This window comes from Apiospora hydei, assembly GCF_038363865.1.
Source record: "Apiospora hydei strain CBS 114990 chromosome Unknown utg000009l_segment0_segment0, whole genome shotgun sequence".
Classification (NCBI taxonomy): Eukaryota; Fungi; Ascomycota; class Sordariomycetes; order Amphisphaeriales; family Apiosporaceae; genus Apiospora; species Apiospora hydei.
Window position 1 is genome coordinate 2,153,635 of NW_027117368.1, and position 24,702 is coordinate 2,178,336.

The 24,702-nt window shown below is 53.6% G+C and overlaps 6 protein-coding genes across 6 annotated transcripts; 1 reads left to right on the forward strand and 5 right to left on the reverse strand.

Moving 5' to 3' along the window:
- Window positions 1–4,627: 4,627 nt before the first annotated feature.
- Window positions 4,628–9,497, reverse strand: PG997_012452 (tetratricopeptide; the record flags this gene model as incomplete). The annotated part of the gene is made up of 6 exons (XM_066816766.1): window positions 4,628–4,938; window positions 4,996–5,263; window positions 5,333–5,942; window positions 6,017–7,921; window positions 8,034–8,783; window positions 8,848–9,497. 6 exons carry the CDS (start codon window positions 9,495–9,497, stop codon window positions 4,628–4,630), a joined length of 4,494 nt encoding a protein of 1,497 aa, XP_066662458.1.
- A 2,157-nt stretch (window positions 9,498–11,654) lies between these two features.
- On the reverse strand, window positions 11,655–11,974 carry PG997_012453 (uncharacterized protein; the record flags this gene model as incomplete). The annotated part of the gene is made up of 2 exons (XM_066816767.1): window positions 11,655–11,806; window positions 11,857–11,974. The coding sequence occupies 2 exons, from the start codon at window positions 11,972–11,974 to the stop codon at window positions 11,655–11,657; spliced, it is 270 nt and encodes an 89-aa protein (XP_066662459.1).
- Window positions 11,975–14,023: 2,049 nt separating this feature from the next.
- PG997_012454 (60S ribosomal protein uL11) lies at window positions 14,024–14,836 on the reverse strand (the record flags this gene model as incomplete). Its single annotated transcript, XM_066816768.1, has 5 exons — window positions 14,024–14,037; window positions 14,093–14,417; window positions 14,486–14,606; window positions 14,734–14,767; window positions 14,833–14,836. 5 exons carry the CDS (start codon window positions 14,834–14,836, stop codon window positions 14,024–14,026), a joined length of 498 nt encoding a protein of 165 aa, XP_066662460.1.
- A 1,028-nt stretch (window positions 14,837–15,864) lies between these two features.
- On the reverse strand, window positions 15,865–18,137 carry PG997_012455 (Protein transport protein SEC23; the record flags this gene model as incomplete). Its single annotated transcript, XM_066816769.1, has 3 exons — window positions 15,865–17,502; window positions 17,565–17,699; window positions 17,910–18,137. The coding sequence occupies 3 exons, from the start codon at window positions 18,135–18,137 to the stop codon at window positions 15,865–15,867; spliced, it is 2,001 nt and encodes a 666-aa protein (XP_066662461.1).
- A 681-nt stretch (window positions 18,138–18,818) lies between these two features.
- PG997_012456 (uncharacterized protein) lies at window positions 18,819–20,207 on the reverse strand (the record flags this gene model as incomplete). Its single annotated transcript, XM_066816770.1, has 1 exon — window positions 18,819–20,207. The coding sequence occupies one exon, from the start codon at window positions 20,205–20,207 to the stop codon at window positions 18,819–18,821; it is 1,389 nt and encodes a 462-aa protein (XP_066662462.1).
- Window positions 20,208–20,367: 160 nt separating this feature from the next.
- PG997_012457 (uncharacterized protein) lies at window positions 20,368–22,126 on the forward strand (the record flags this gene model as incomplete). Its single annotated transcript, XM_066816771.1, has 5 exons — window positions 20,368–20,426; window positions 20,783–20,867; window positions 21,287–21,451; window positions 21,503–21,862; window positions 21,959–22,126. The coding sequence occupies 5 exons, from the start codon at window positions 20,368–20,370 to the stop codon at window positions 22,124–22,126; spliced, it is 837 nt and encodes a 278-aa protein (XP_066662463.1).
- Between the last annotated feature and the right edge of the window lie 2,576 nt (window positions 22,127–24,702).

The following is a 24,702-nucleotide window of genomic DNA, read 5'->3' on the forward strand; positions in this document are numbered from 1 at the left end:
TGATGATATGATGCTTGTCGACGCATCCATCCATACCATCGCTCATCCCGAGCCCGACCGACTTACATGGCTCGCATGCCTGCACTATAGCTGAGGGAGGTAGATCTCCAATAGAACAGGCCTGGGGGATGGGCAATTTTTGCTTTTAGCGACAGGTTGGCTTAATGCGTGCCCAATTCTTTCCTGTGTGTAGCGAGCGGCACAGGGCGATGAGAACGAACGAACGAACGAACAAGTCGGTCTAGGTTCATGGCGCGCATATCCGTTTCCGTGTCGAGTCGTCCGTTCATTTTGAGCAAGATGGCGTGGGTTCAACATCGACAACCTTCCTTGGTCCACCAGCCTCGCCAACGAACGGGGTGCCAAGCCCTTCTCTCTCTCTCGTTCCCCTTCTTGTTTTGATCTCGCTTGGATTATTCTGCTCCTCAGAACTCTGTTGTATGTCGTAGCTGGCCCCGGCTACCCCGAATTAATCCCTCAGTCGGCAACGGGAAAAATGGATGACGAATTCCCAACATGGCAATTATCGACGTCCAAATGCTGCTGAACGGGGCGAGGGCACGAGCGAATGAGAGGCGGCAGGTACTGTAGAGCGTACTGTAGAGTGGTAGCGGCAGCGGTAGCGAGAAAGGGTTCTTTCTTGTGGCCTGCTGATTGATTGATAAGTGATGGATTGCCCTCAGGGATCCATCTCTGTGCGAGGCAAACCCTCAATTCACAATTCGTCCCAGTCTAATAACCTTGTTGCCCAGATGGAGTTCATTCAGCCTCACTGCGACGCTACCATGCGATGCGCTTATGCGATGATCCACATCCACAGGGAGGATTGCAACGCTGACGCTGACGCTGGCAGGCCGGGGAGCTTGGGAGTCACGGGAGTGTGCTGTCAGGCCCAACGGTGGACGGGCAAGATTGGATGATTACCGGGCCACGCCTCGTAGCCCGTACTCAGTCGGTTACATGCATACTTCCTGGGTCACGATCAAGCACGCAGATCATGGATCATGTACATACCTACTCTACTTGCTCAGATATAGTTGGCATATCTCGGTGGCTTCTTTTTGCTTGTTTTTGCTTTCTCTTCTTGTATTTTGCCTCTTTCCGTCTCCTCACTTGCGTGGCAGGACGGCATAAGGAATGCGCAACAAGCGAGTGGGAGATTGGCAGTATATAGGTGACGGGACAACGAGCCGCAACCCATAATTGCATAACGTACATCCGTATCGCTATATCCCAGTGCAGACAGCACCCAGATACAGATAGGGTCTTCGTTTCGCATGCACATCATGGCACCATGGCAATGGGTTGATGGCCGGCACGGTCGCTGAGGGGTCCTCCCGCATCCTGGTCTACTCTAAATGTAACCCTTGATCGATATACCCAGAAGCAGAACCAAACTCAGTCGATTTCTGTTCGTGCTGCTTTCGCAACGAGAACCGTAAATAGTAATTGCTCGCTGCGATCCTCGGCAGGCATCCTCACCGCATCCGCAGCCAGCAGCCAGCAGCGACAACGGGCGGACCTCTACACATACACTCACGCGCGCACACACACACACACAGTGCATACCGTACAAGAGCCCGCATACACACGCTACGTACATACATGTACTTATTATGCTTGCAGTCTGCATCTATCTGCACTGCACTACGCCTGCAATTCAAATCAATCAATCTGGGGACATGTTTTTGCTTCTTTTCTTCTAGCAGCCTTCTACGCAAATTCGATTGTCTCAAAAGCTGCACCCACCCTGGGAAATATGCAGAGAGCTGGATACTTCGCCTACGTAGCAGCATCACTATGCCTGACCGAATTGAGCCGACAAGCCCCCAGTTGAGTTGAGATGCGCTGAGCTGAGCAGCCAGCGGCTATTGATTAAAAGCACCGGAAGCAACGTAGCCCGTGCAGTGCAGTCGTTGTATATCCACCCCCGAAACAAAACATTGCAGAACCTGCACACCGGGTACGGCAGGGCGAAACATAGTCGATGGGCGACAGCTGGGACGGCGACGTAAGCTTACCTTACCTAAGCAAGTACATACTTTATGGATGTGCTCAGGTTGGGTACGTCAATGTCGATAATGCTGCATGCAAGTCGTATGCAATGCATGTAATGGCGCCGTATACCCCCATCCAGTCCATCTACGTCTCACCAATGCCTGCCTCAAAACGGAAGTCTATCTCTGTAGTCGGCGATTAAAAGAAAAGAAAGCGACGCGAGAACCATCACCATCCGCGAAAGAGAGATGGATGGTAAAACAAAACAAAGGATGGGAGAAAAAAGACGTTGTGACGCAGGCATGCCGTTGTGACAACTGCCATTCTCCAGACTGCCCCCCAATCATGTGCCCGGGAGTGCAAGACGCCAGCGACGCCATTGACGGTGGCGCGACGGGCTGGCGTCCGCCCTAAGCTGCATCTGCTCAGTTCAGGCTGGCTGAGGATCCCAACTTGGCCAAGACCCGGAGATTTCCAGCTTCTCTAGCGTTGAAAGCATACATGGCATACTTGGGCCGATCTACGCCGCTTGCCCGAGTCATGTACGATAGTGTGCACGTATAGGCGGAGACCATCATGACTATCGTCGCCGTCAGAATCACCGCCAGCACCACCGTTGGCTTTATGCATCGTCACCTGCGACTGACCTGCGGCACCGAGAGGTCATGTTATGCTTCAGTATATGGGACGATGGGTGACAACTACCCCTCAGCCCCCCTTCTACCCCTTCTCTCGAATCGTCAGCCGTGGTTGCCGGCGGTTCTGTCGTTTCTTTGGGGTTAGACAGACACCCAGGCAACGATGTGGTCGTCCAATCGGCCCATGAGCATGCTACAGCGCTGGAAGACGGCATGGGAAGACGGGCTTGCCTGAGAACGGACGGCCTGTCTTCCATCCTACCTGACAGGCGCGTAACAGCCAACTAGGCCGTGAAAGGGGGAGCACGACGAGAGAGACCTGAGACATTGAGTGGACACGAGGGCATTTTAAGTGCCTGCGTTTCCTAAACCCATTCTAATAAGAAGTATGTATGCCGCCGAGTCAATTTGAGCTGGAACGGGGGCCGCATTATTGATTAATAACAGGGTCTCTGACGGCAAACCTTGGCTGTCAGTGTTGGTGATATGTAAGTACATAATGTAAGTGAGCAAGCAAGCAAGTAAGTATGTATGTATGTATATAAGTAGTCAATGGTGGTGATAATGAAGAGAGTACTCGGTTGAAGATAAATGTACCCAGCGACACCACAGCCCACACGCGGGACATTGCTGATGCCCCCTGGGGGACACAGACCTTCACCATCCCCCTCGTTGCGTAGTAGTCTAACGGCTGGCTGGTGGAGAGAGGCATGGAGCCGTGGTGATGATCATCGCCCAAGGACCCCCCTCCTTTTGCTGGCGAACCAACCAATCTTCGGTCCTGGCAAAGATTCCCGCATGTCACGGTGAATCAATTCCGCCCCTCCCAACCCGTTCGCTCGGGGACCTCGCGTGGCATGCGGGTGCCGCAGGATGGATATATGATTTGTTGGGTCAAGGGGGTTCAAACCATCCACGAGCAAACGAGGGCCGAGTTGGCCAGTCGGCCAGCCAGCCAGCCATCCACAGAACCGCCGAGCAGCCTGCTTGCTCTGATCCCACTCTTCAGAACGTGGACGCTCGCAGGCAGTGTGGGCTTCAGCCTGTATGGACTCGTTGTGCCATACAGGAAAGGCAAGGAATACACACTGCCATCCCCCTCTTTTCTCTGCCAGCCACGTCAACTTTCGGTACCGAGGGTAGCAGCTGGCATGATCGGGTAGCTCAGCTCCAAGTGCTTAGCAATGTTCAGTCAGCCTGTCCAGCCCACTTCACCCCATAGCCGTTGCCGTTAGGTTTGGTGTTTGGTGCAGTAAGCTCCTTCGAAGCTCCCTGGGCCGTTGGCCTGCATCAAGATGGTATACTTATATATGGTTCCCATAAGGTTCCATCCAGTCCCTACTTGCCAACTTGTAAGCCGAGGGCAGCCAGTGACTTGGACAATCCTGCCAAGGTGTGGTCTATACTTCTTGCAAATCACCTGGAAACACAGCCATGTGCTTACGTTGATGGTTGCAGCGGCAAAGTTGCCCCCTTCCTGGCACACCATGGAAATGTGTATTCATGAAATCCACCCGTTATACTCCATGAAAGATGACGCCAACGTAGGCCGCGAGTCTAGACTGCATAGCCCGTATGAGGGGTATAATTTACATCATAATCCGAAATGGAAACCAATCATGATGAATAGAAGAAAAGCCCCCCCTGCACGCAAAGGGGGAAGCCTAGTTTCGTAACGCCTACCTAGGCCATATCGCTTGGCCACTGCCTGTAACGTTAAACCCTCGCCAGCACTTGGATCCCAGGCCGTCACATCGTCTATAACACGCTGGAAAAGAAACAACCAAAACAAAACCCTAGAGACCGCAACGCACCATTGGCGAGTGCGGAAAGAAAGCCTATATCTGGCTAAGAAACCATGGCTGCACAACTAATTCCACGTGCGCTCGCACAGCTTCACAGCCATCGCGAGTGGCTGTGGCCAAACTCCTTGCGCCCATTGCTTCATGATCATCGCCATATCGCTGAATGAAAAAACAGACGGCAAATGACTAAAGATATATGTCGCCAGTTTCACCGGTAACCCATCGTTGCCAGGCTTCGTCAAACGCGTCCTCCAGGTCTCGGACCCATCTACGTGTATCGAATAAGGCACAGTGCCACTTCGCATCGAACAAGATTTTGCGCATTTCTGCCAGCCTGCCCCGGCCTTCGCCGTAAGACTCCCGCGTGAGCTGATAGCTGAGGCCGTTGGCCAGCTTTATAGCAGTCGCTTCGTATTTTTCTTCATCAGCCGATGTGAGCTCCTTGGCAGCACGGCGACCCTCGCTACTGTTAGGAAGCGCCCCTTTGAGAATAGAAGCTGCCATTCGGGAGCACATTTTATAAGGATATCTTGGAAGCGTCAACAAAGGCGTACTCGACCACAGAATGTCAGCTGCTGTTGTATGGGCGTTGCATTCCGGTGTATCCAGGAACAGGTCGCAAACGCGGGCCCGAGATATGTGTTGCTGCTTCGGTGCGACATCGGTGAAGATGATGCGTGAGGCGACCTCTTCGCTTGCCCAGAGCCTTGCTGTCCGTTTCAAGTTACTTTCGCCCAGATCCGGGAACTTCAGGAGCCAAAGATGTGCTTTTGGGACATTGGACAAGATACGAAGCCATGTCCGGAATGTGGTAGGGTCGATCTGGTGCATAGTCATCATCAGCCTGGTTCATCTGGAAAACGGGAGTGGATGCTGGACGGTGCTACTTACCTTGTAAAGTTGGTTGAAATTCCCCAGAATGATGGCATCATCAGGCAGATTTGGAAACAGCTCCTTCCGCATCTTCCACCGTCGCTGCTGCTCGCGTGCCCATGTTACAGACCGCTCTTCCGGCTCGGAGGACTGCGCATGGTCGCAGCAAAAGAAAGTGTCCCGGCAGAATATAACATTCTCGGAATACACCCAGCCCTCCTGATCGGCTACTTCCTCATCGCGAAAGACGCTACTCAGGGTCAGATTATCCCTGGTTGGCCTTAGTGTAGATGGAGGAATTGCAATCTCGTCGGCCAGGATATAGTCGCACCACTCGGCACCTAAGGAGCCCGCAAATCCCATGAATGACATTTGAATGGGGGCAGGCCGGGCGGCAAAGACCTCGTTACGTGCGCCGCGTGTGTAGCCGTTGAGGTTGACAAGTATATGGATCTGGTCCTTCACGATCTGTTCAACTAGACGCTCCGACGACCAGCTACTGACATCGCGGAACACGGGAGCCTCGCGTTCGATCTGCTGACGATGTATGGACTTGTCGCTTGCTGTAGTGGCATAGCAAAATGCCTTCGCTCTTGCAGGGTTATGCATGCCGAACACTGACTGCATTCTATAGAGGAAAATTGTTAGCACAGGAGACCCGGTACAATACTGAATCTGCCGATCGGAAACAATGCAACTTACAGGTGTGCCAAAGGGTGGTTATTGAAATCTGACGACACATAGCCCACATTGAGCTGCGGGCTGGGAGGCGGCGGCGGCGGATAGACTAAGTCTGGAAGCCACGGCGACCGTAGCGTAGAGCATGATATCCGCATGGCGTTTCGTTGTGAAATCATCCGGATGTCCTTGGCAGTCAAAGGGCAAGTAAATGTATGGAAAGGAAGCACAGTCGGCGCCGAGGGTACCGTGAGCGATGATGGAAGTCGCGGTCGACGGTAGAAGGTGTTGTGACCAGCACGCCTCAGCACGTACTTATCCTGATACCAACGCCGCATGATCACTTTGATGGCTCGCTCGATGAGGCGAAGCAGTCGAGACCCCTCCCACGGTTGGTCGGCCCATTTGCGAAGCTCCGAGTCCAGGGTGTTGGGACTTTTCGAATCGTCCAGGCTCGCTGGGATCTGCGACTGAATTCTATCGAGAGCCCCGTGACGCAGCAAGCCCAAGCCCCACCTAGACGCTTCTCCAAGTTGCCTTGCCACTATGTCCGCGACATTGCTCACTAACCCGGATCCGACACGGCGAGTTCTGGCATCCTGGAGCATCCCGGTAGCATCAACATGCCACCGGTCATACTTCCCGCCATCCAGTATGACACCACCGCGGGCTTCCCAATTACATACCGAATTCAGAGCTGTAAAGAGCCCACACACAGCTTCGGCGAAGTGAGGGTTTGACTGAACGGCCCGGCGATAGTACATAATGGCGTCGCTGATACGACCTCGGTCCTTAACCGCGTTGGCCAGATTGGTCAAGGCTATATCGAAAGTTCCATCACATGCTACGGCTTGCTCATACATTTGAATAGCCAAGTCGAGCTGGCCTATATCTTTGAGCAAGCTTCCGAGGTTGGTATGAAGATGCACATGTTTCGAATCGAGGCTAAGACCGTATTTGTAGTATGCTAGGGCCAAATCTAAACCACTTCCTGGAGTAATGCCAGGTATTAAAGGGGCATTGGGACTTTCAGCGACGAGGTGCGGGGTCGGACTGGACTGTTGAACACTTGCCAGAAGGATGCCCACGTTGTTGGCCGTCGATGGACTCTCTGATAGTGATAGGGATAAGTAGTACAATGCCAGGATATCGCTCACGCCGGAGGGCGGTCGTCCCTGGGCCCCAGACAAACCGCCGTTGGGCATACCGTCCTGGAAGATTTTGGCCAATGACAACAAAGAATTACTCGTCGTCGATACCGCGGTCCTCCTGGATGCGCCCGCCGGCACGTAACGCAGACCGGGTAATTGGCCATTATTGGATGAGAAAACATGCTGGGCCGTGTGTCTCGCTCTCTCCGGCGGCAGCAACAACGGCCCTGATCTGGACCAAGTCGACAAATCCCCGCCGGACGTCGGTGACAAGACGGAATGAATTCTGTGGATGAGGCCTTGTATACAGTCAAAGCTCCTTCCGGCACTGATCAAAACGGCTTCTTCAAACGCATCCGACGCTCGGTCAATGTCCTTCAGAGCATAGAGCATATTGCCCTTTGCGTGTATTAGGGCAATGATGCGGCCATTCTCGCAGCCTGCAACGCGGTAGCCGCTGGAACCAAAACCGTGGGCAGCGGCATGCGAGTGATCTCCATCGGTGGTATCGTAGTCCCGGGGGATCAGTGCGCTGCTCCGGTTTCCATGGGGTACAGGTCTCCGCATATTTGGATTTGCAAGAGCCTGGGTCTGATCTAGATCGTTCTTGGTATGAGGCCGGTCCAGTCGGAGAGATTGCTGCACATATGTAATGATGTCTACCGCTTCCTTGCTTCGCTGGGTAGAACATAATAGCCCTACAAGATGTTCAACAGCTTCGAGATAGCTTGGGTTTAGCCTCACAGCCCGGAGCCAATGCTGTTCCGCCTCGTCATTCCTGTGTAAACAGTAAAGTGATGCTGCAACATTCGATAGTGCCTCGATATTGCTACATTGGGCTATCGTCAGAAAAGAAACTCAAGTCAGCGCACCCCGAGAAGCAAACTTACCTGTCGTCCAGAGACACAACCCTGGAAAACCATTCTAGAGCGTCCTCATATCGTTCTAGGCCATAGTATAGACAGCCGCCAAGAATCATGCCTTCGACCCACTTCCAACCACTTTGTTCGCAAAGATTATGAAGTATGTCCGCCGATTCCTTGGCCTTTGCTATGGGTGTCTGAGGTGTCTGAACGAAGTATGGATGGGACACCTCGGGGCCCACATAGCGAGGGGTTTCACCGTGATGTGCCTGATAGTAGGCATTATGATTGGGCACTTCACCACCAAAGCCGGTAGATAACTGCCTAGCGATGGGTGCAAGTGCCGAGTTCGATGGTCCGTATTGTGGAACACCTACCTGCCGAGGGGTGCTGTTGGTAGCTCTAGCACCGCCGTCATAGTTGATGTAATGAGGCGGCGTATGTGACGACTGAGGGTGTTCGAATGTTGCGTGGCTCGGCATCGGAGCTTTGGGCAATTTTGGAAATATCAACATCCGTGAAGCAGCCCTGGAACCATGCGCATAGCGTCCAAAATGCGACTTCTTGGTCTGGTGGAGGTAAGTCAGCAATTCTATGCAAGACCTGTGAGCTCGCACGAGGGCCTTTTCACGGAACGCCGTAGGAGACTCGGTAGATGAAGGGTCAGCATAATCGTAATAGCTGGGTTCCAGCGAAAGATTTTCCAGCCCCTGGGCGGGTGTTTGTAGGTTTGCGTGGCTATCGTATCGAGGCATAACACCACCAGCACCACCCGGTCTATTAGTGAAGTGATATGGCGGCACCCCCCAATAGAGCGTTTTGCTGGCCGTTGAAGCCGAACTCTGGCCACGCAGAATTGGGCAAAACAGCGCCATTGTTGAATACTGCAGGTCCCGGTGACTGGTTGAAGTTTGGTTGCATAACGGTTGGCACCTGCATGCCATTGTCATACGGATGATAGTAGGCAGTAGAGTGCGCATTCGAAGTATAGTGAGCCCCGTAATTTCCATACGACGACAGGATAGAATCGGCCATGGTATATCCTCGGGGTTCTGCGGCAGCATGGTGGTTGTACACCGGAGGCCTATAAGCCCAGCCGTCGTTGGAGGGCCTCTCATAATCCATGCCAAAGGACAAATTGGAGCTGGAACCAGGCAATATCATGTGTTTCAAGGGCGGCGGCCCTGACGCCAGGTGCGCCGGGGACCCGTCGTAACCAGCATCTATCGTTCCGTTGGGCGTTTTTCTTCGCAAATGGTGCTCGGCGCTTTCTGCCGATATGTGACTAAGAGCCAGTGATCGTGGGTGGGCAGCCGGCTGAGAGATGCGGGTTGGGAAGGCCCGGTGCGACGAGACCAAGCCATGGAACGCGCTGGACATCCGCGACGCATGATGGCCATCCTGGGCGAAGGCAAACTGTTCCGACTTGGGTCTCGACTCCCTATGTGCCGATGGCTGCACCATCTGGTGCATCTGCACCAGAGGCGTCATTTAAAAGAATATAGTACCAACCCCGAAGTGGTCGAGGTCGTGGGAAGTTAATGATGGGAAAAGGAGCGTATGCGAACACAGTACGATACGATGGGAACGAGTCGGAAGCCGAACCGTCGTCGCCGGCTCATTGAGGCATGGCTGACGCGAACTGAACGATATGCATCTGGAGGCTGGAAGGCCACGTTCGGTAGCGATACCAGCATCAACCAACGAAGGAGGGCGGATAAACGATCGGAGACCGCGGCTGACTTGTCAGGCTTGATCGGGGAGGGTTGCTGACGTCGGGTTTGGGGGGTTTATGGGAGGGGGGCTGCTTGCGTGGCCGTCGTACCCGTCTGATAGCAGCCAGAGGTTCCTTTGTCGCAATCCCTCCGTCCGCAGATTCGCTGTCTGTTGTGGCTCGCCAACAGGTTGTCCCTGCCCTCCGTTGTGCCTTGCGACGGCCAGTTAGAAGAGACGGAGGGGTTCAGGGACAACAGTGACGCCGGGTAGGCGGAGTGGTGGGGGGTTGAAGGAGGCAGGGCAGAGCGCAATGCACCCACAAGTGGACGAGGTTTTCGGCGTATCGCGCGAGGCCGGACTGGCGACTGAGGAAGGGCAAAGAGGGTGGTAAGCCGTTGTTGGTCGGGTTCCCACCAAGCGGAGGGAAGTTCAGTGAAGAGGATCGACGCGATGCCAAAGCCGACGCGACGGTTTGGCCAGGCAGTTTACTTATGTAAATTGAGATGGAGTAGGTTTACCTAAGGGAATAGGCAGGCAAAAGTTTTAGTTTGGAAATAGTGGATGGCCGACGGGCTGTAGGCGAGTTGCTAGGCACTTCTAGGGCAGGCAGGCAAGGTAGGCTAGTAGGCCCGTTTCTGTACGTTGCAGCAGGATGGAGACAAGTCCGCTTCTCCCAGCAGGTGTGAGAAATAAAGTTGGAGGCTAAGGTACTTTTAAGGGCGTGGGGAACAAGATTGACCATGGCCAGACGGGAAGAACAACATGGACTTCAAATTGGCAATCGAGGGAAGACTCAACCAGTCCAAAGAGGCAGGCAGGCAGGCAGGCAGGCGGCCAGGCCAGGCCAGGACATGGATGGAATGGGCCAAACCTGTGTGGCCACTCGGGGGGCGGCACCACGCCAGCCAGCCAGCCAGCACAGCACAGCGAGCGGCGAGCAGCGAGGCAACCTCCCCGAGTAATATCTAGAGGGTGGTATGCGTCGAGAGGTGCATCCTTAGGTTGATTGATTGACCGATTTGTGCAGATGGATGCGAAGTACCTCCGCGCCCGCGCCGATCCACGGGTACTTGGGCACGTTGACGTGATTTATCAGATTCGACGACTGCCCGACATGGAGGTTGTTTATTCGCCGGCCGTATCACCAAAACAGGGCGATAGCACGTTCTAGTTTGACAGCGAAGCACCCGAATGATCGACCTGAACTCTCAAGTACCTGCAAAGGCATACAACGTCCTCTGTCCCTGGTTGCTTTTCTTCTGACATCCATCCATGGATGGGTGCGTGCGGGTGTGCTGACACCAAGGGAGCAAGCAACTTGACACACAGACTCTGACCTTGATCGCCTTAGGTACATGTAATAAGCCGCCAGCCGAACGGCCGCCTTGAAAAAGAAAATTCGATTCCATTCGACGGAATATACTTCGGATGTTACATTTTTCTGTACATGTAGAGGTATACCTACATATCTAGGCCTCTACACCGCTTTGGCCAGACGTCGAATCAGCAAACAGCGAAATCGTCGAATTGTACATGTAGGAATTCATCGATGCCGTTCAATGTAAAGCAGGTAAGAGATGCACGCCTTACCTCGCCTCGTGGTTACATAACTAAGGATCAATGTGAATGCACATCAATAGGTCAATACATGGGCTTCTCCGCCCACTCGGCTGACTGAACAGCAATACGCAGTAGGTACGTAGGTAGGTATCTGCCAGACTTTTGATGCATTGATTACACCCGTATTAATCGAGAGAAGACGATGTTCTCATAGAATGACTCGTCTTATTGCCCCGGGAATTATTAGAGTTACCTACATTGGCCGATTCCTGAAGAAGAGGAGTTGGCTCGGCACCCCTTCCCCCTTCACTCATTCACGATATAACGCGCCAGCCCATGCATGTACTGCAAGTTGTATGTAGAAGCGATTGATCAATACGGATATGGGTCTGGTGGATATGTTCCAGGACCAAAATGACGAGAGCGAGGGGGCGTGGAGTCCGAGCCTGCGAGCATCTCCCGCCAGGATCCTCCAGTGGTTCCGTTCCCTTGGTTCATGGGCTGAATATCGTCCCAGTCGTCGTCTATCTGTCTCATATGACATAAACCTAAGTAATCACATTTGGTATGGTACCTGAATTGTGGAAGTAGTAGTAGTAGTAGTAGTAGTAGTAGTAGTAGTAGTAGTAGTAGTAGTAGGGCACGTAATATTCCAGAAGAGCAAGAGAGAGGGGAGAGAGAGATGGTATCATTTTGCAATCGATATCTGCATTTGTTTGTTGCCCACACCTGTGCCTATCCGGGCGGGCAATGCATTCATTTATGAGACCCTCCCTCATGGGTAAGCAGCATCGATGTGTCATGTCAACGGTGAAGGTGTGTGGTGTGTGACTTGGAGGGGTCAACTGCATAGGCGGTATTGCGCACCCATGTCAGATGCAGCACCCAGTATGGATGCGTGCATTGCCCAAGGATTCGATTCTTGGCTGCAAAACCGATGCGGAAGGGCGGCAGGTAGCCCAAGCATACACATAAGCAGATGCAATGCATAACTCTCTGCTTCGGGCGTGTAACTGCGGAACAAGAGCAATTATTTTTAGCAGCTATGTTCGCTAATCTCGTCACATCGTCACAACTTTTCTTGCTCTTCTGGCGGTTAGCACTGGCGTCTGTCGATGGGCATTGCAGATTACATGAATGCCGATACCGCAGCCCCCAGAACTATACACAAAACAAGTTCTCGATCGGCGGCTCCTGCAGCGGTCACGTTGATAAACGGTTTCGAAAAGAAAACAGAAAGCACAATTGCCGGACACCGGCTTCGCCGGCAGGGGCGGAGTCAATACGGGAGTCACTAGTGTATTGTAAGTGGTGCCGATCAGCATCTGGCCACAGCCCCTACACACCTTCTGCCGGCTTTAGGTACATAAGTATCCAAGCATGACAGTGGTTTACTTCTACAAACATTGAGCGAGTATCTCGACCGTAACTGCATGTGAGTGTCTCACGGTCGTGATCCGATTCAGCCTCCCGCTCCCGTACCAGCCCCATCAAACCCCGAACTCTGCGGCAGCCTAGCAAACAGCTTTCTGATTCGTCTTCCCGCACCCCGTCCCTCCTTGCTTGCCGGCCCAGCCAGTCTTGATTCTCGGTCCACAGAATGTGAAGATGCCAGCACTTTTGACGTATGCGCTATGGAGGGGAACCAGCAGATGGGCCGGGGGTTGGTCCGGTGAAGGCAGAGAATCTGGACAAGAGGGCGAGGAAGAGTATCCGGCAAGAGGTGGTTAGTTGCCATGTACTTATTCGCCCAGTGGCTCTGCCTCTGTTCTTCTCTTTCACAGCTTCCAAGCCATGACGAGAACAGTGTAATGCTTGTCATCATGTACCAAGGTGTCGTCTCTGGGTCTATGTTGCTGGCTTGCAGTGGCAGTGATGCTGCGGATGCGGGAAGCATGGAAAGCGTAACGAGAAGGTGAGCTAAGTGACACGGCATGGGTTGCGTTGGGACTCCTGGTTTTTCAGGATTGAAGGGATACAATAGGACGAGTCGCCCTCTCCCTCGGCACATTAGCATTGGTCCTCTTCTCCTTGACTCCTCGATGGGCGACGGGCAGTGCCCTCGTGACCCCTATCATTACAATATCATCCGTATTGATTCATGCAGCCGAAACATATTATTCAGGTCCTTCAAGATCTGATCCTGCCCGATTTGGGAATTCGTCTCAAAACCCCGTACACATCAATGTTATAACATGGTTATTTCCCCGAATGGGCAATCTGCGGGTTTAGATCTTTAGTTCTCGAGAGATCTACACAAACAGCAAGCAATAGCTACGGATGCAAACGAGCACATTGCAGCATTGTGTATACGTAAGCACGTTTCTTTAAGTGTATTTCACTATCCAGAGCAGTCCTTAACCGTCATGTCAGGTACTTGACACCCATTGCGACCAAGAGGCTCAAACGAGTTCGTAGCACTGAGTGATGACGTTTATAAGATCGCAGTATGACAATGTCGAGTTATTGGGTTGAACGAGTTGCGCAGTGAGAATGCAACCGAGGCAGGTCGGCACAATAGACAACCAAGAAGCAGAGTCTTTTGCGAGCTGGACGGGTCACTTTTCCGCGGGAACGATTGGAGAAGTGGCTTTACTTTTTTGATCTTCGCGATCATAGATTTTGTTGGTTGGCTGTTTGGCAGCGCTTGTTTGCAAAGCCATTCCCTAAACTCCTAATAACATGCGTAAAGAGAAACCCTGTTTGGCCATCCATTATCGTTCCGTTTCCATTCGTTGCGTTTATTCCTCGGGAACTGTGGGCGGCCAGTCAGTAATGCATCGGGGCTAGATACTGGGGAAAAGACGTACTATCAATCGCACCGCTGGCGATATCGTCTTGGATAGCCTTGGGGCTGCGGCCATCGACCTGGCAACCGACACTGTAGGCGGTTCCCAGAATCTCCTTCACGTTACCCTCGAGAGACTTGGAGAAGGACTTGAACTTCATGACACGGGCGATCTCGATGATCTCATCAAGGGGTATCGACTTGGTGTGCTTGATGTTCTTCTCCTTCTTGCGGTCTCGCGGGGGCTCCTTCAGGGCCTTGATGACCAGAGCTGAGGCGGAGGGAACAACGGAAACAGCGGCCTGACGGTTCTGGATGGTGAGCTGGACGGTGACACGGAGGCCCTTCTGTTGGTTGGAAAATATTGGGTCAGCCTGCTATTCCTCCTTGTTGCGCAATCGGATTTTTGCCATACCCAGTCGCCAGTAGCCTTGGCAATATCTTCTCCGACCTTCTTGGGCGACAGACCCAGAGGACCGATCTTGGGGGCCAGGGCGGACGAGGCACCAACTTCACCACCGGTGGCACGGAGGGTGCTAGAAAGGATTTCAGGTCAGTAAATTGTGCAGATTCTCGTGCAGCGGCATTTTCGGTAAAGCGAGAGGGTCGCGATCGACGGGCAGCGGATTTGGTTTCGAGGGCGAAAGACTAGGCAAAACGTACATGACCTTCACCTCATTGGGATCGAACTTGGGAGCTGTGGCGCGAATTCTGTCAGCTCACACGATTCCATTGAGACTTGGCGACGGCGACAATACGTACGCATGATGAATCTGGTCTTGAGGAGAGGATTCTAAGGGTCTGTTGGGTATTGGTCGTTCGGTGGGAATAGTTCCTTCCTGGGCCTCGTAGTATCTTCTACTTTTGTCTCGCTCAAGCAAAAGTCGGTTGGATTACCTGCTGCAGCAGAATCGGGCAAGGACGGAAAAATGCAGTGCGAAATGTGCAGTGGGGTTTCTGACCCTAAAGTTGAGATAAGGACTTCGGTGGAACGATAAGCCCTTTTGGGGGGAACTGGGAGTGGGGCTGGATGGACACAAATCGCCGGCCACACACTTCTAGGTGGTTACCTACCACCGCATATCAGCTCGCGCATGAATGGATTGCCAGGCTATTGGAACTTCAAAACGCAGCCACCGTGTAGGTAGACTGCTGGCTGCTGAGTTACATGGTTATGTGTGTTCGCGTACTATTCCATTATAATAAAAATGCAAGTTCTCGCGCATATACGTTTGGTATTGGCAAACACTCTTTGAAGGGCATCCCGTACATATCATATTTTGATTAATATTTTCACTAATGACATTCTCATCGCAACGTCGACAACATCTGTGGACAATCATAACGGAGCGTTTGTCTGAATTCATAATACTCATCTAATGCTCTCAAGCTCTCAAGCTCGACGAGGACAAGCTGCTTTAGTATAGGCGATACACCGGGCACCCTACCCTATGCCAATGCCAAGAAAGGTCTGGCTACAGGCTGGGAAATGTTCGCTCCACGCCCCTGCTTCGTCGCTTAATTCGTTCCACTCACAGCAAGCCTTGAAAGAGAGGTCAGTAAAAGAAGAGTTAAGAAGCAACGGGAGAAACATACTTCATCAGGTGATCCATGAACGTCTGCAGAGATACATCGTCGGTGAAAATGGTCTGCGCAGTCTGTGCACCAACACCACCATACGCACCCGTAGTGTGTGGTGGAGGGGTTCAACTTGGACAGAAGGAAACGAGCTTGGGAGCCACCAGCATCGCACACGATAAAGCGTGGCAGTGGGAACCTGTCGGCGATAAGATCCTATAAGGTTGTTAGTCTCAGGCGCGTCAAGTTTCCAGTGGAAATGGTCAATCTTACTCTGGCGTCCTCTTTGGGCTGCTCAAGCAGAGCAGCAAAGTTCTCGTAGCCTTCCTGGTCCTGGTAACCGGCCTTCCTCCACTCAGCCACAGTTTCGCCGTGGAAGATGAGGATATGGAAGAATGTGTCGAGCAGCAGGATGTGCGTGGGCTGGATCGACGTCGAGTCCAGGAGAACGGGCTGACCACCCTCCTGATCGAAGGTGTACGAGTCCAGCGTGGGCTGAATCATAACGAGAGAGTTGCTAACATCTTCGTGATTCAGAACATGTCGATAAAATGCCGTCTCGTCAGGAGAGTTGTTGAAAACTTGCAGGAACTGACTGCGGCGGAGATGGAACATGAACTGCGGGTATAACGTGAAGTTCTTTTCCAGCCTGAATGAGGACGGGTCGTCCTTTCTGTAATCGGCAAACCTTGAGCACAGCCGGATGAGCATGCGATCCACCCATCTGAGAACATCTGGCCCGTCGTCTACTTCTGCCTTGAAGACCGCAATGCGGGACATCAGTACAGCCGCGGCTTCCTGGTCGAAAGACTGCGCGATGGCAGGGTCACCAGCAGGGCCACTCAGGTTCCTTGCTACCGTGGTCACGCGCAGATGGAACTGGCCGCTTGAGTGTTGGTAGTAGGTGAGGAACTGCATCATCCCCTTTTGCTGGCCCTGCTGGTGCTGGGTGGGGCCGCCCTGGCTTGCAATCTCGAAGTAAACACCGTAGCTTGCAGTTGGGTCAATGCCACACATTTTCCAGGAGCACGTATTACCGATGCCGCATTCCGTCTCGCCGACAGATGTCGACTTCTTGTTTAAGGAAACAGCATGTCCGATGAGTCCCGTGACCTTCAATTCCTTAGTAGTCAGGACCTCGAGGACAGCATTGAATCCCATCAAGAGGTTGCCATTAGCATCCTTCTCGAAAATGCGGATAAATGACTGCTTGAACATGGAGGACGTGAAGCTGTCGGTCAGGATCATGTGTCCACCAGTGGAATTGCAGAGTCCCTTCATCTCCAGCAAACCGACCTGGTCCAGACACCCTGCAAATATGTCTATTATGTGACCATTGTGGGCGGTCCTCTTTGCGAGGTTATCGTAGAACTTCAAAGCCTTCTTGTAGTACTTGATGTTATCACGGTCGATGTCGTGGTGGGAGCGGATCGGCTCTCGAAGCTCGGGGCCGACGACCATGCCAGGACCCTCGGTCGCCGGGCCACCAGCGAAGAGCATGATGCGTCCGCCGGCATTCTGGAAGGAGGATTCCAGCAGACCAACGGCAACACTAAGGGCAACACCCGAACAACGAAGGTTTCGACGATCACTGGCAACCGGCCAAGGGTCCTTCTGCAGTTGCTCCAGAGCCTTGGTGAGCTGGAACTCGCATTGCTGTACGGGCAGCAGGAATCGAGAAGCCGGGCCCATGGGCATCAAAGGACGGCCGGGCTGTTGTTGAGGCATGCCGGGGCGCAGAGCTGGCGAAATCAGGCCGAGCATTTCCTGAACTTGCTTCGCCGAGTAGTCCTTGCTTCCTCGGAACACGTAAGACTTGGCGCACTCAGTGTAGCCGATTTCGTGGACTTGAGCCTGCAGAGAAGGAGAGCGTGAGCCAATCAGATTTCCAGACCCTGTCAGTTCGCAATACATACCATAGTTCCGTAGGTGATCAGGCCCACCAGAGCGTTCTCGGGCAGCAGGCTCAAACTCATGATCAACGACTCCTTGAGCGCGGCAAGGCTGTCATCTTCCTGGCACGTATCGACGACGAGAAGGAAGATAGGGGGCTAGGTGCCGGTCGCGACAGCCTGTACTCGATAGTTGTGTTGGAGGGGTGCAGCTCCGGCGGGATCGCATTCTGTGTGATGTCCTTGTAGTGCGGCGGGAGGGCGTTTCTCGAAAGGCAGAAGGGACATATCCATAGGCGTGCACGAACATCTACTTGGCTGGGGTGAGAGTTAGATTGCAGGCCCTGGATCGATTGCGACAGGACGTACGTACCAGAATGGGTTCAGAACAGCGCGGCACGGCTGCTTGCAAGTGACGGGCTCGAACTGCAGGAGAGGCGTCTCGGGCTTCTCCTTGAGCGGGGTATAGAGAGCGCCGATGGGGACGACCAGACGCGAGGCTTCCATGCGAGAGCTGGGGAAGACATTCCAGCTGAGGCGAACACCATCGCGATCCTCGACCTCGCTCCACTGCTCCTTCAGAGCCTCGTAGTCCATCGTGGGCGGTCTGCGGACTGTTGACGACCGGGAGCTTGGGGTTGGAGCAGGGTGGTGGTTGGGCTGTTGTCGTCGGGGGTTGAATTTCGTAACGGCTAGAGCGACCGCAAGCCGGAGGTGACTAGACAGGTACGCAGTGTCAATGGGAGGTATGTGAGAATGTCGGAACAAAGTGAGGTTCCCAATTAAGGTCGACGAAGGAGCAGCTCACGCTTTAACCAATTGAAGCTTACTGTCTGCGACATAGTAGATGACAAGTTGCAGCTGTGACCTGGGGTGGAAAGTGGGACAGCCTGGACTTTGGGTTCATTACGTAAACGGCACTGGTCAAATGTTACCTGCCAACCCTCCCTTTATTGCTTAAGTACTTGCTCGACAACATGCAATTGATTGAATCCATGTGATCGAAACGAACCCCCAAAAGCACTCAGTCCACAACCTTAGCATTGCCGTCTTTCTCAATGTGACTGTTCAGTCTTATATCCAGGCTTCCATCATCCACGAGTTGATACGTGTGCCATCCATTTCAATGTTCCCAGTCATGAGGCCGATGTTACAATGCTGATGCCTAAGGTAAGCGCATATAGCCATACGTAGGCATGCTCTGTCACCAATGTGTAACTATTGCTGGCTACGAACATATGATAGCTCATGAAAATAGAAATCCAGCGTCCACCCCGTTCATACACCCCTTGGTTTGACCTTGACCTGAAACCCCACCGGCCTGAGGTTGAAGTGCCCGTCCTGCGCCAACTCATACCCAGGATCGACAGTCTCGAAGTCTACCTCCCTGATCAGCTTGGTCAAGACGACCATGTTCCATAGCCATGCGTAGTGCTTGCCAATGCACTCCCGCTTCCCGTTGCCGTACCACTTCTTCACCCCAGCCGGCAGCTGTGCGAAGGACTGGCCAGTCATGCGCTCCGGCTTGAACTCCAGCGGGTCCGAGAAGACTGTAGGGTCGCGGTTGACTCCTGCCAGCACGATGATGACGGGCTGCGAGGGCGCGATGGCGTACTTCCCGCCGGCGAGCAGCACCGGGCTCTTGTCGTCGGCATTGCCACGGGGCAGCGGCTCGATGTTGAACCCGGGGGCCGCGAACGAGAGGCGCAGCGATTCCCGGACAATGCCCTCAATGTACTCGAGCCGGGCGAGGTGCGTGTACTCCAGCGCCTGGCCGGTTCCCACGACCTGGTCAATCTCCCGGCGAGCAGCCACAATCACATCGGGGTTGTTGAGCAGGAAGTGAATCGCCGTGCTCAGCAGTGCCGGTGCGGTGCTGCTGCCGATCGGCATCGACACGATTTCGTCGACAACTTGGGAGCTCGTGAGCTGCTTTCCCGTCTGAGGGTCCTTCGCGTTCATCATGACTGCGAGCAAATCTTGTCTGTCCGTTGGGTTCATCTGGCGGTGCTTCACAAGATCATCGCCATACGCGCGCATCGTGTCGATGCCCCGCTGGAATGTCCGCCCATAGATGAGCCAGTTGAGCAGCCCGGGCCGAGTGGGCCGTCTCATCGCCTCTCCTGTCGAGACGTCCATCGCCTGAATCATGGGGTGTTCCTTGCCGGTCAGGCAGCCCAGTTTCTTCCCGAACAGGGTCAACGTGGTAGCTTCCATGTTGAGCCTGTTCAACTCCGAGAGCACTGAGACCACGTTGTTGTTGGCTCCGAGACTGTGCCATTTAGCGATCAGCTCGTCCGTTGTCTCGCTCATTTCGGGGAACCTCTCCGCGATCGCGGTGGGTGACAGCTTGGGCGCGATGATGCGATGCGCGATGCCCCAACTCTCTTCGTGGTCGTAGGCTGTGAACAAGGCATCGTGAACAGCCTGGCGGATTTCCACAATGGGTCCCCCAACATACTTGCGAAACCGCTTCTCATCGCATAGCTCTCCGGCCAATGCGGCACCTGCGACGAAGACGATGGAGTGGCCGAGGACTTTGATCTGGAAGATCTCTCCGTACTTCTCCGAAAGCTTCTTGAGCGAGGCCCAGGTATTACTCGAGTCCACATCAAATATGTTTCCCAAGATCGGGATCCCAGGAGGTTGAGGTATTGGGAGAGACATTCCTGCTACTCGACGTTAGAATTAGGGGGTGCTGGATCTTCGAGGTGCTTTGTTGCTGCCGCGTTATGCTACTAAACAGAGCAGGGCCTGGTAACGATGTGGGAAGATCAACATGCTTTCTCCTGGCGTGGCAGGCTTGAGTTTCTTTAAGACGAACACCATGCTTTTCTCCCCTCCAACTGTCGGTGATGGCGCCACAGACGTCACAGCAGATTGGTGGTTTGCTTTTTGTCTCATGGCCGTAGCCAATCAATGCTTGGCGAAAACTCGCATTCCACTAGAGCACTGCGTATCTTGGACTGTGACACGGCGCTTATGCGGCCTTCGAAGATGATCCCGCGATCTACTAGGAAAGCGGCATACTGACCGGACAAGTGCAAGATGGTCCTGGTGCCAAGGTGGAGTCGGCTTTGAGGCATCGAGCGAGGGCGGTCGTTTGCACTGACGACGGCGACTCTTCAATCAACCTGCAATCGCCACACCAGAAAAGAAGTGACCTCCGTCGGGATTGTGTTCTTGTCGGTTACAAGCTCATCCAGTGATGGAGTCGATCATTTCTTGCTGAGTGGTCATAGGACAGCCCTACCGGGCCGGTTTGAACAGCAAACCCATCCAAATGGCTATTTGGGCGATCACAGCATCAATCCAGGACTGGGCAATGTGCGCTGAGCAGTGACATTGATATTGATGGATACATGTGTGAATGCCGGTACCGGTCGCCTGACGATGTCGCGGCTGCCATCGGGACAGGCTTAATTCCGGCATCAAACCCGACAGCTTAAAGCCATTATCCCCATGAACTTAATTACGTTAAGGGTGGGATGAATGTAAGGCGACACCATCTTGCCACCAACCCCAGGAATCATTCCTAGAAGTATAAATCGGACGTTCTCCCGCTGAGAAGATGACACCAACCTGTGAGAATGCCAAACCCTGTAAACACCGACACTCCTGGGAATTGAACATGGCAGAATCAACCAAAGAGGTCGCACTTATCACCGGTGGCAACACGGGCCTCGGCCTCGAATGCGCCAGGAAGCTTCTACGAGAGCAAGACAGCCGAATACACATCGTTATAGGAAGCCGTACTCGCGAGAGGGGAAGATGCCGTCCGCGCCCTGCAAGCGGACGGTCACCGGGGTGTCGAATGTGTCCAGCTGGACGTCACCATCGAGGACTCGGTCGCCCAGGCTGCCGCGACCATCGCGGAGAGACACGGGAAGGTCGACGTGCTTCTTGTGAATGTGAGCCCCAGCAACCCACCCGCTCTAAGTCCCTGTGCTGTGTTGCGATAGCCCCGTTTACTGACACGTAGCGCGTGTGCTCCCCAGGCCGGCATCGCGCCGGACATTGACTACCCGGACCGCAGCGCCATGCCCTTGAGCGACCTCATCATGCTGGCAACCAAGACAAACGTCGCCGGAGCCGCGGCGACCGTCGAGCACTTCGTCCCTCTTCTTTCCAAGGCAGACAACCCTCGCATCGTATTCATGAGCACCGGCGCCTCCAGCATGCTCATCGCCCACGACCGTGTCGGGCTGACAAAAGACTTCCCGGCATATAGCGTCAGCAAAGCCGGGCTCAACATGTTGATGCTTTGTTACTATCACCGTTACCCGCAGTGGAAGATCAACGCCTGCAGCCCCGGTTTCCGAGTCAGTGTGGACTATTCGCCCCTTTGGTCCTCCCTTTCCCCCTTTCTTCTCAACGAACGAGAGACTATGGCAATGTACTGATCCTAGTATGTACAGGCGACGAAACTGAACCACTTTGGCGAAAACCCATATGGCCAGGTGCCAGGACCACTCGAAGAGGGAGCGGTGAATGCAGTGAGGCTGATGCGCCTTGGAAAGGATGGCGAGAGTGGCACACATACTCAATTGAAGGGCGAGGTTGATTACGAGACTGTGCCGTGGTAGGAAACCCGCTGTAAGACAGGGCTGCTGGGTTGATAGGACCGTTGTAGCCTGCAAGACCGCTCTGTACAGTCACATAATTTGAACCGCCCATATTCGACGCGAGGCGCCGGGAGGGTTACCAACGAACCTCAGGTCATGGGCTTTTTCAGAAGTATCACCACTACTACAAAACCCAAAGACCAGCTTACGACTACTCTTTCTAAACTAAGCCCCTTATACCACGATGGACCTAGGGAAAACGCGAACACTCTCACTGCAACGCTACGAATGTCAGCCCCTATTTGAATGAGGAGACATTTGATGGCCCTTTAGGGCTATATGAATACTACTTCCTTGCTGAGCGCCGTATACCAATCCAGAAGTCCCGTACTCCGAGAGCAGGCAAAGGAGAGTTGGCCCAACAGCCCTTATCCTCTGTAGTGGCAGCATCCACGTGTAGGCTCTCATAGATTGCTAATAATTCGCATACGATGCTGCTTCGTCCCGGAATCTTGGCAAGACACCCCTATTCAAAATCGCGAAGTCTACTTACGTGGCTTCCACGCAAGCTAAATAGGAAGGAGAAGATTCAGATTGAAGTTCTCCGAAATTGAGTCAGCGAGAAAGGTGAAGATGTCGCTCAATACGTAACCGAACTCGTGGACCAGCCTAGATTCCTCTCTACTACGCCAATTCATGCGAACACGCAACCACTTTCGACGCCGGGCCAGATGAGGTTTACTGATGAACGTGCTTGCTGCGTCAGGAGACTGACCTTGAACACCTTCTGACGAGGACTATTCACCCTGCATTCCGAATAGCATGCCACGTTACGATATTGGGCAGGCCGGTGGCGTCACTGGAATACCCTGTTCGTCATCCTCTCGCATGATCTCTCGCTACCCAGTCGGATTTGACCAGGCACGCAACAGAAAAACCGGGATGTAAGTAGATATAAACCACCTTAGGTGACGTGCAGATCGAAATCATCGGGAGCGTTGAAGAGCCATGATAGACAGAGGCGGCAGTATGCGTGAGCACGACGACAATTGTGTGACGCGCGGCCACGTCCCGACGTTTGAAGTGGGCACCCAAAGGGGTGGTGAACATCTTGTATACCAGGCGATCTTCCCACCGCGGAAGCAATCGTTAAACCCTTGCGAGATATTGGGCACCGCGGGGAACCTTGCTGGATCCTTCCTGTATTTCAGCTGAGCCAATACAATGACGCGAATCGCTGATTAATCCACGCTTGTCGTCGCTCGAAAGCAGACGTCTCCGCCTATGCTGACTGGTGAGCACCCCTGGCTCGGGGGCCCGTTCCTTATGCCACCTTGATGACGTACCCTGCACGTTTCCAATTGCGAGTACCGTTCCCAGGGCATACGTATTGTCATGACTCGGTCACAGGAATCGCCAGATTGCACTTCCCGGCTCATTTGCAAGACGAACTGACGACTGTCAGTCTATGTATGGGTAGTCAAAATAAGGATCGTATCCAGGACTTGCGCTGGTTGCGATAGCTGGCGTACACGTGCCTACTAGGGAGCGTCGGAGCGAATGGAATGGCCCAAGCAACGATAGCCGGACAAAAGATATAGGCTAACCTAGAAGGCTAGCCAACCCCAGACGGCACTTTCCGCAGTGCCTGCCAGCTCGGGCTCTCGTTATCCACCGCGTGTCGGAGCGGCTGGAATATCCAAGCATCACTGATCACGGAGGGTGCTGGGTGCCCGTCAGCGTCAGTGCCAGGCCGTCACCCGTGGTGATGTGGCCCTCCCTGGCAGCCTGGGTCTCGAACATGGCGACGCTGACTAAACGCGGCCAGGATTTGGTGTGGGCCGTCGAAGTTTATATTGAGGATGACTAGCTGGTACAGGCTGGTGTGGCTTGCTTGCTCCCTGTCATTGACGACTGTGAGTCCAGAGAGGGATTTATTAGGTGCACACATCATAGAATCCTGCCTTGTGCCCTGGCTACGAAAGCGTCGGCAGAGTCGCTACCTGCATGCTTACATACAGCTGTCAAGAGACCAGGGGCACGTGTCAGTGGTGAAGAAAAGAAAAGAACAGCCCGTCGAAGTCAACTTGACTGCTTGGCGCAGCACACAATTTTCAATTCTCACAATCAAAAGGCGGTGCGATGGTGAATGTTGCCGTTGCCTGACGCTTGTTTGGGGTCGGGTTGTTGCGAAATTGATCAGCGAAGACCCCTCCAGCCGATCCCGACTGCAAGCAAGCTCCAAGAAAGAAAGAGACGCGCGTCCCGAAAGTTTGGTGATAAGCGCAGTCACATCCAACACGTTTCTGGAAAACTCAGATTGGGAGATGGGCGGTGAATTGCGTAGCTGCGTGACCATCACCACATGGCGCATAAGATGGCGATCCTCTTGGCTTGAAGGGAGGGGGGAATCTGTATGATCGAGGGGATGCGCGGCGGTTGTGGCCGGGCCGCGCTTTGTGGCTACAAGCTTGTATCGTGGTCACTGGTCAGAATAAGATCGTGGCCTATTCAGTCAGTGTCAGGTCTCACGGTGGTCAGCATGGAGGCTCTGCCTACGGGAGCTGGGTGTCCATGCATCCATGTAGCATTCGCCC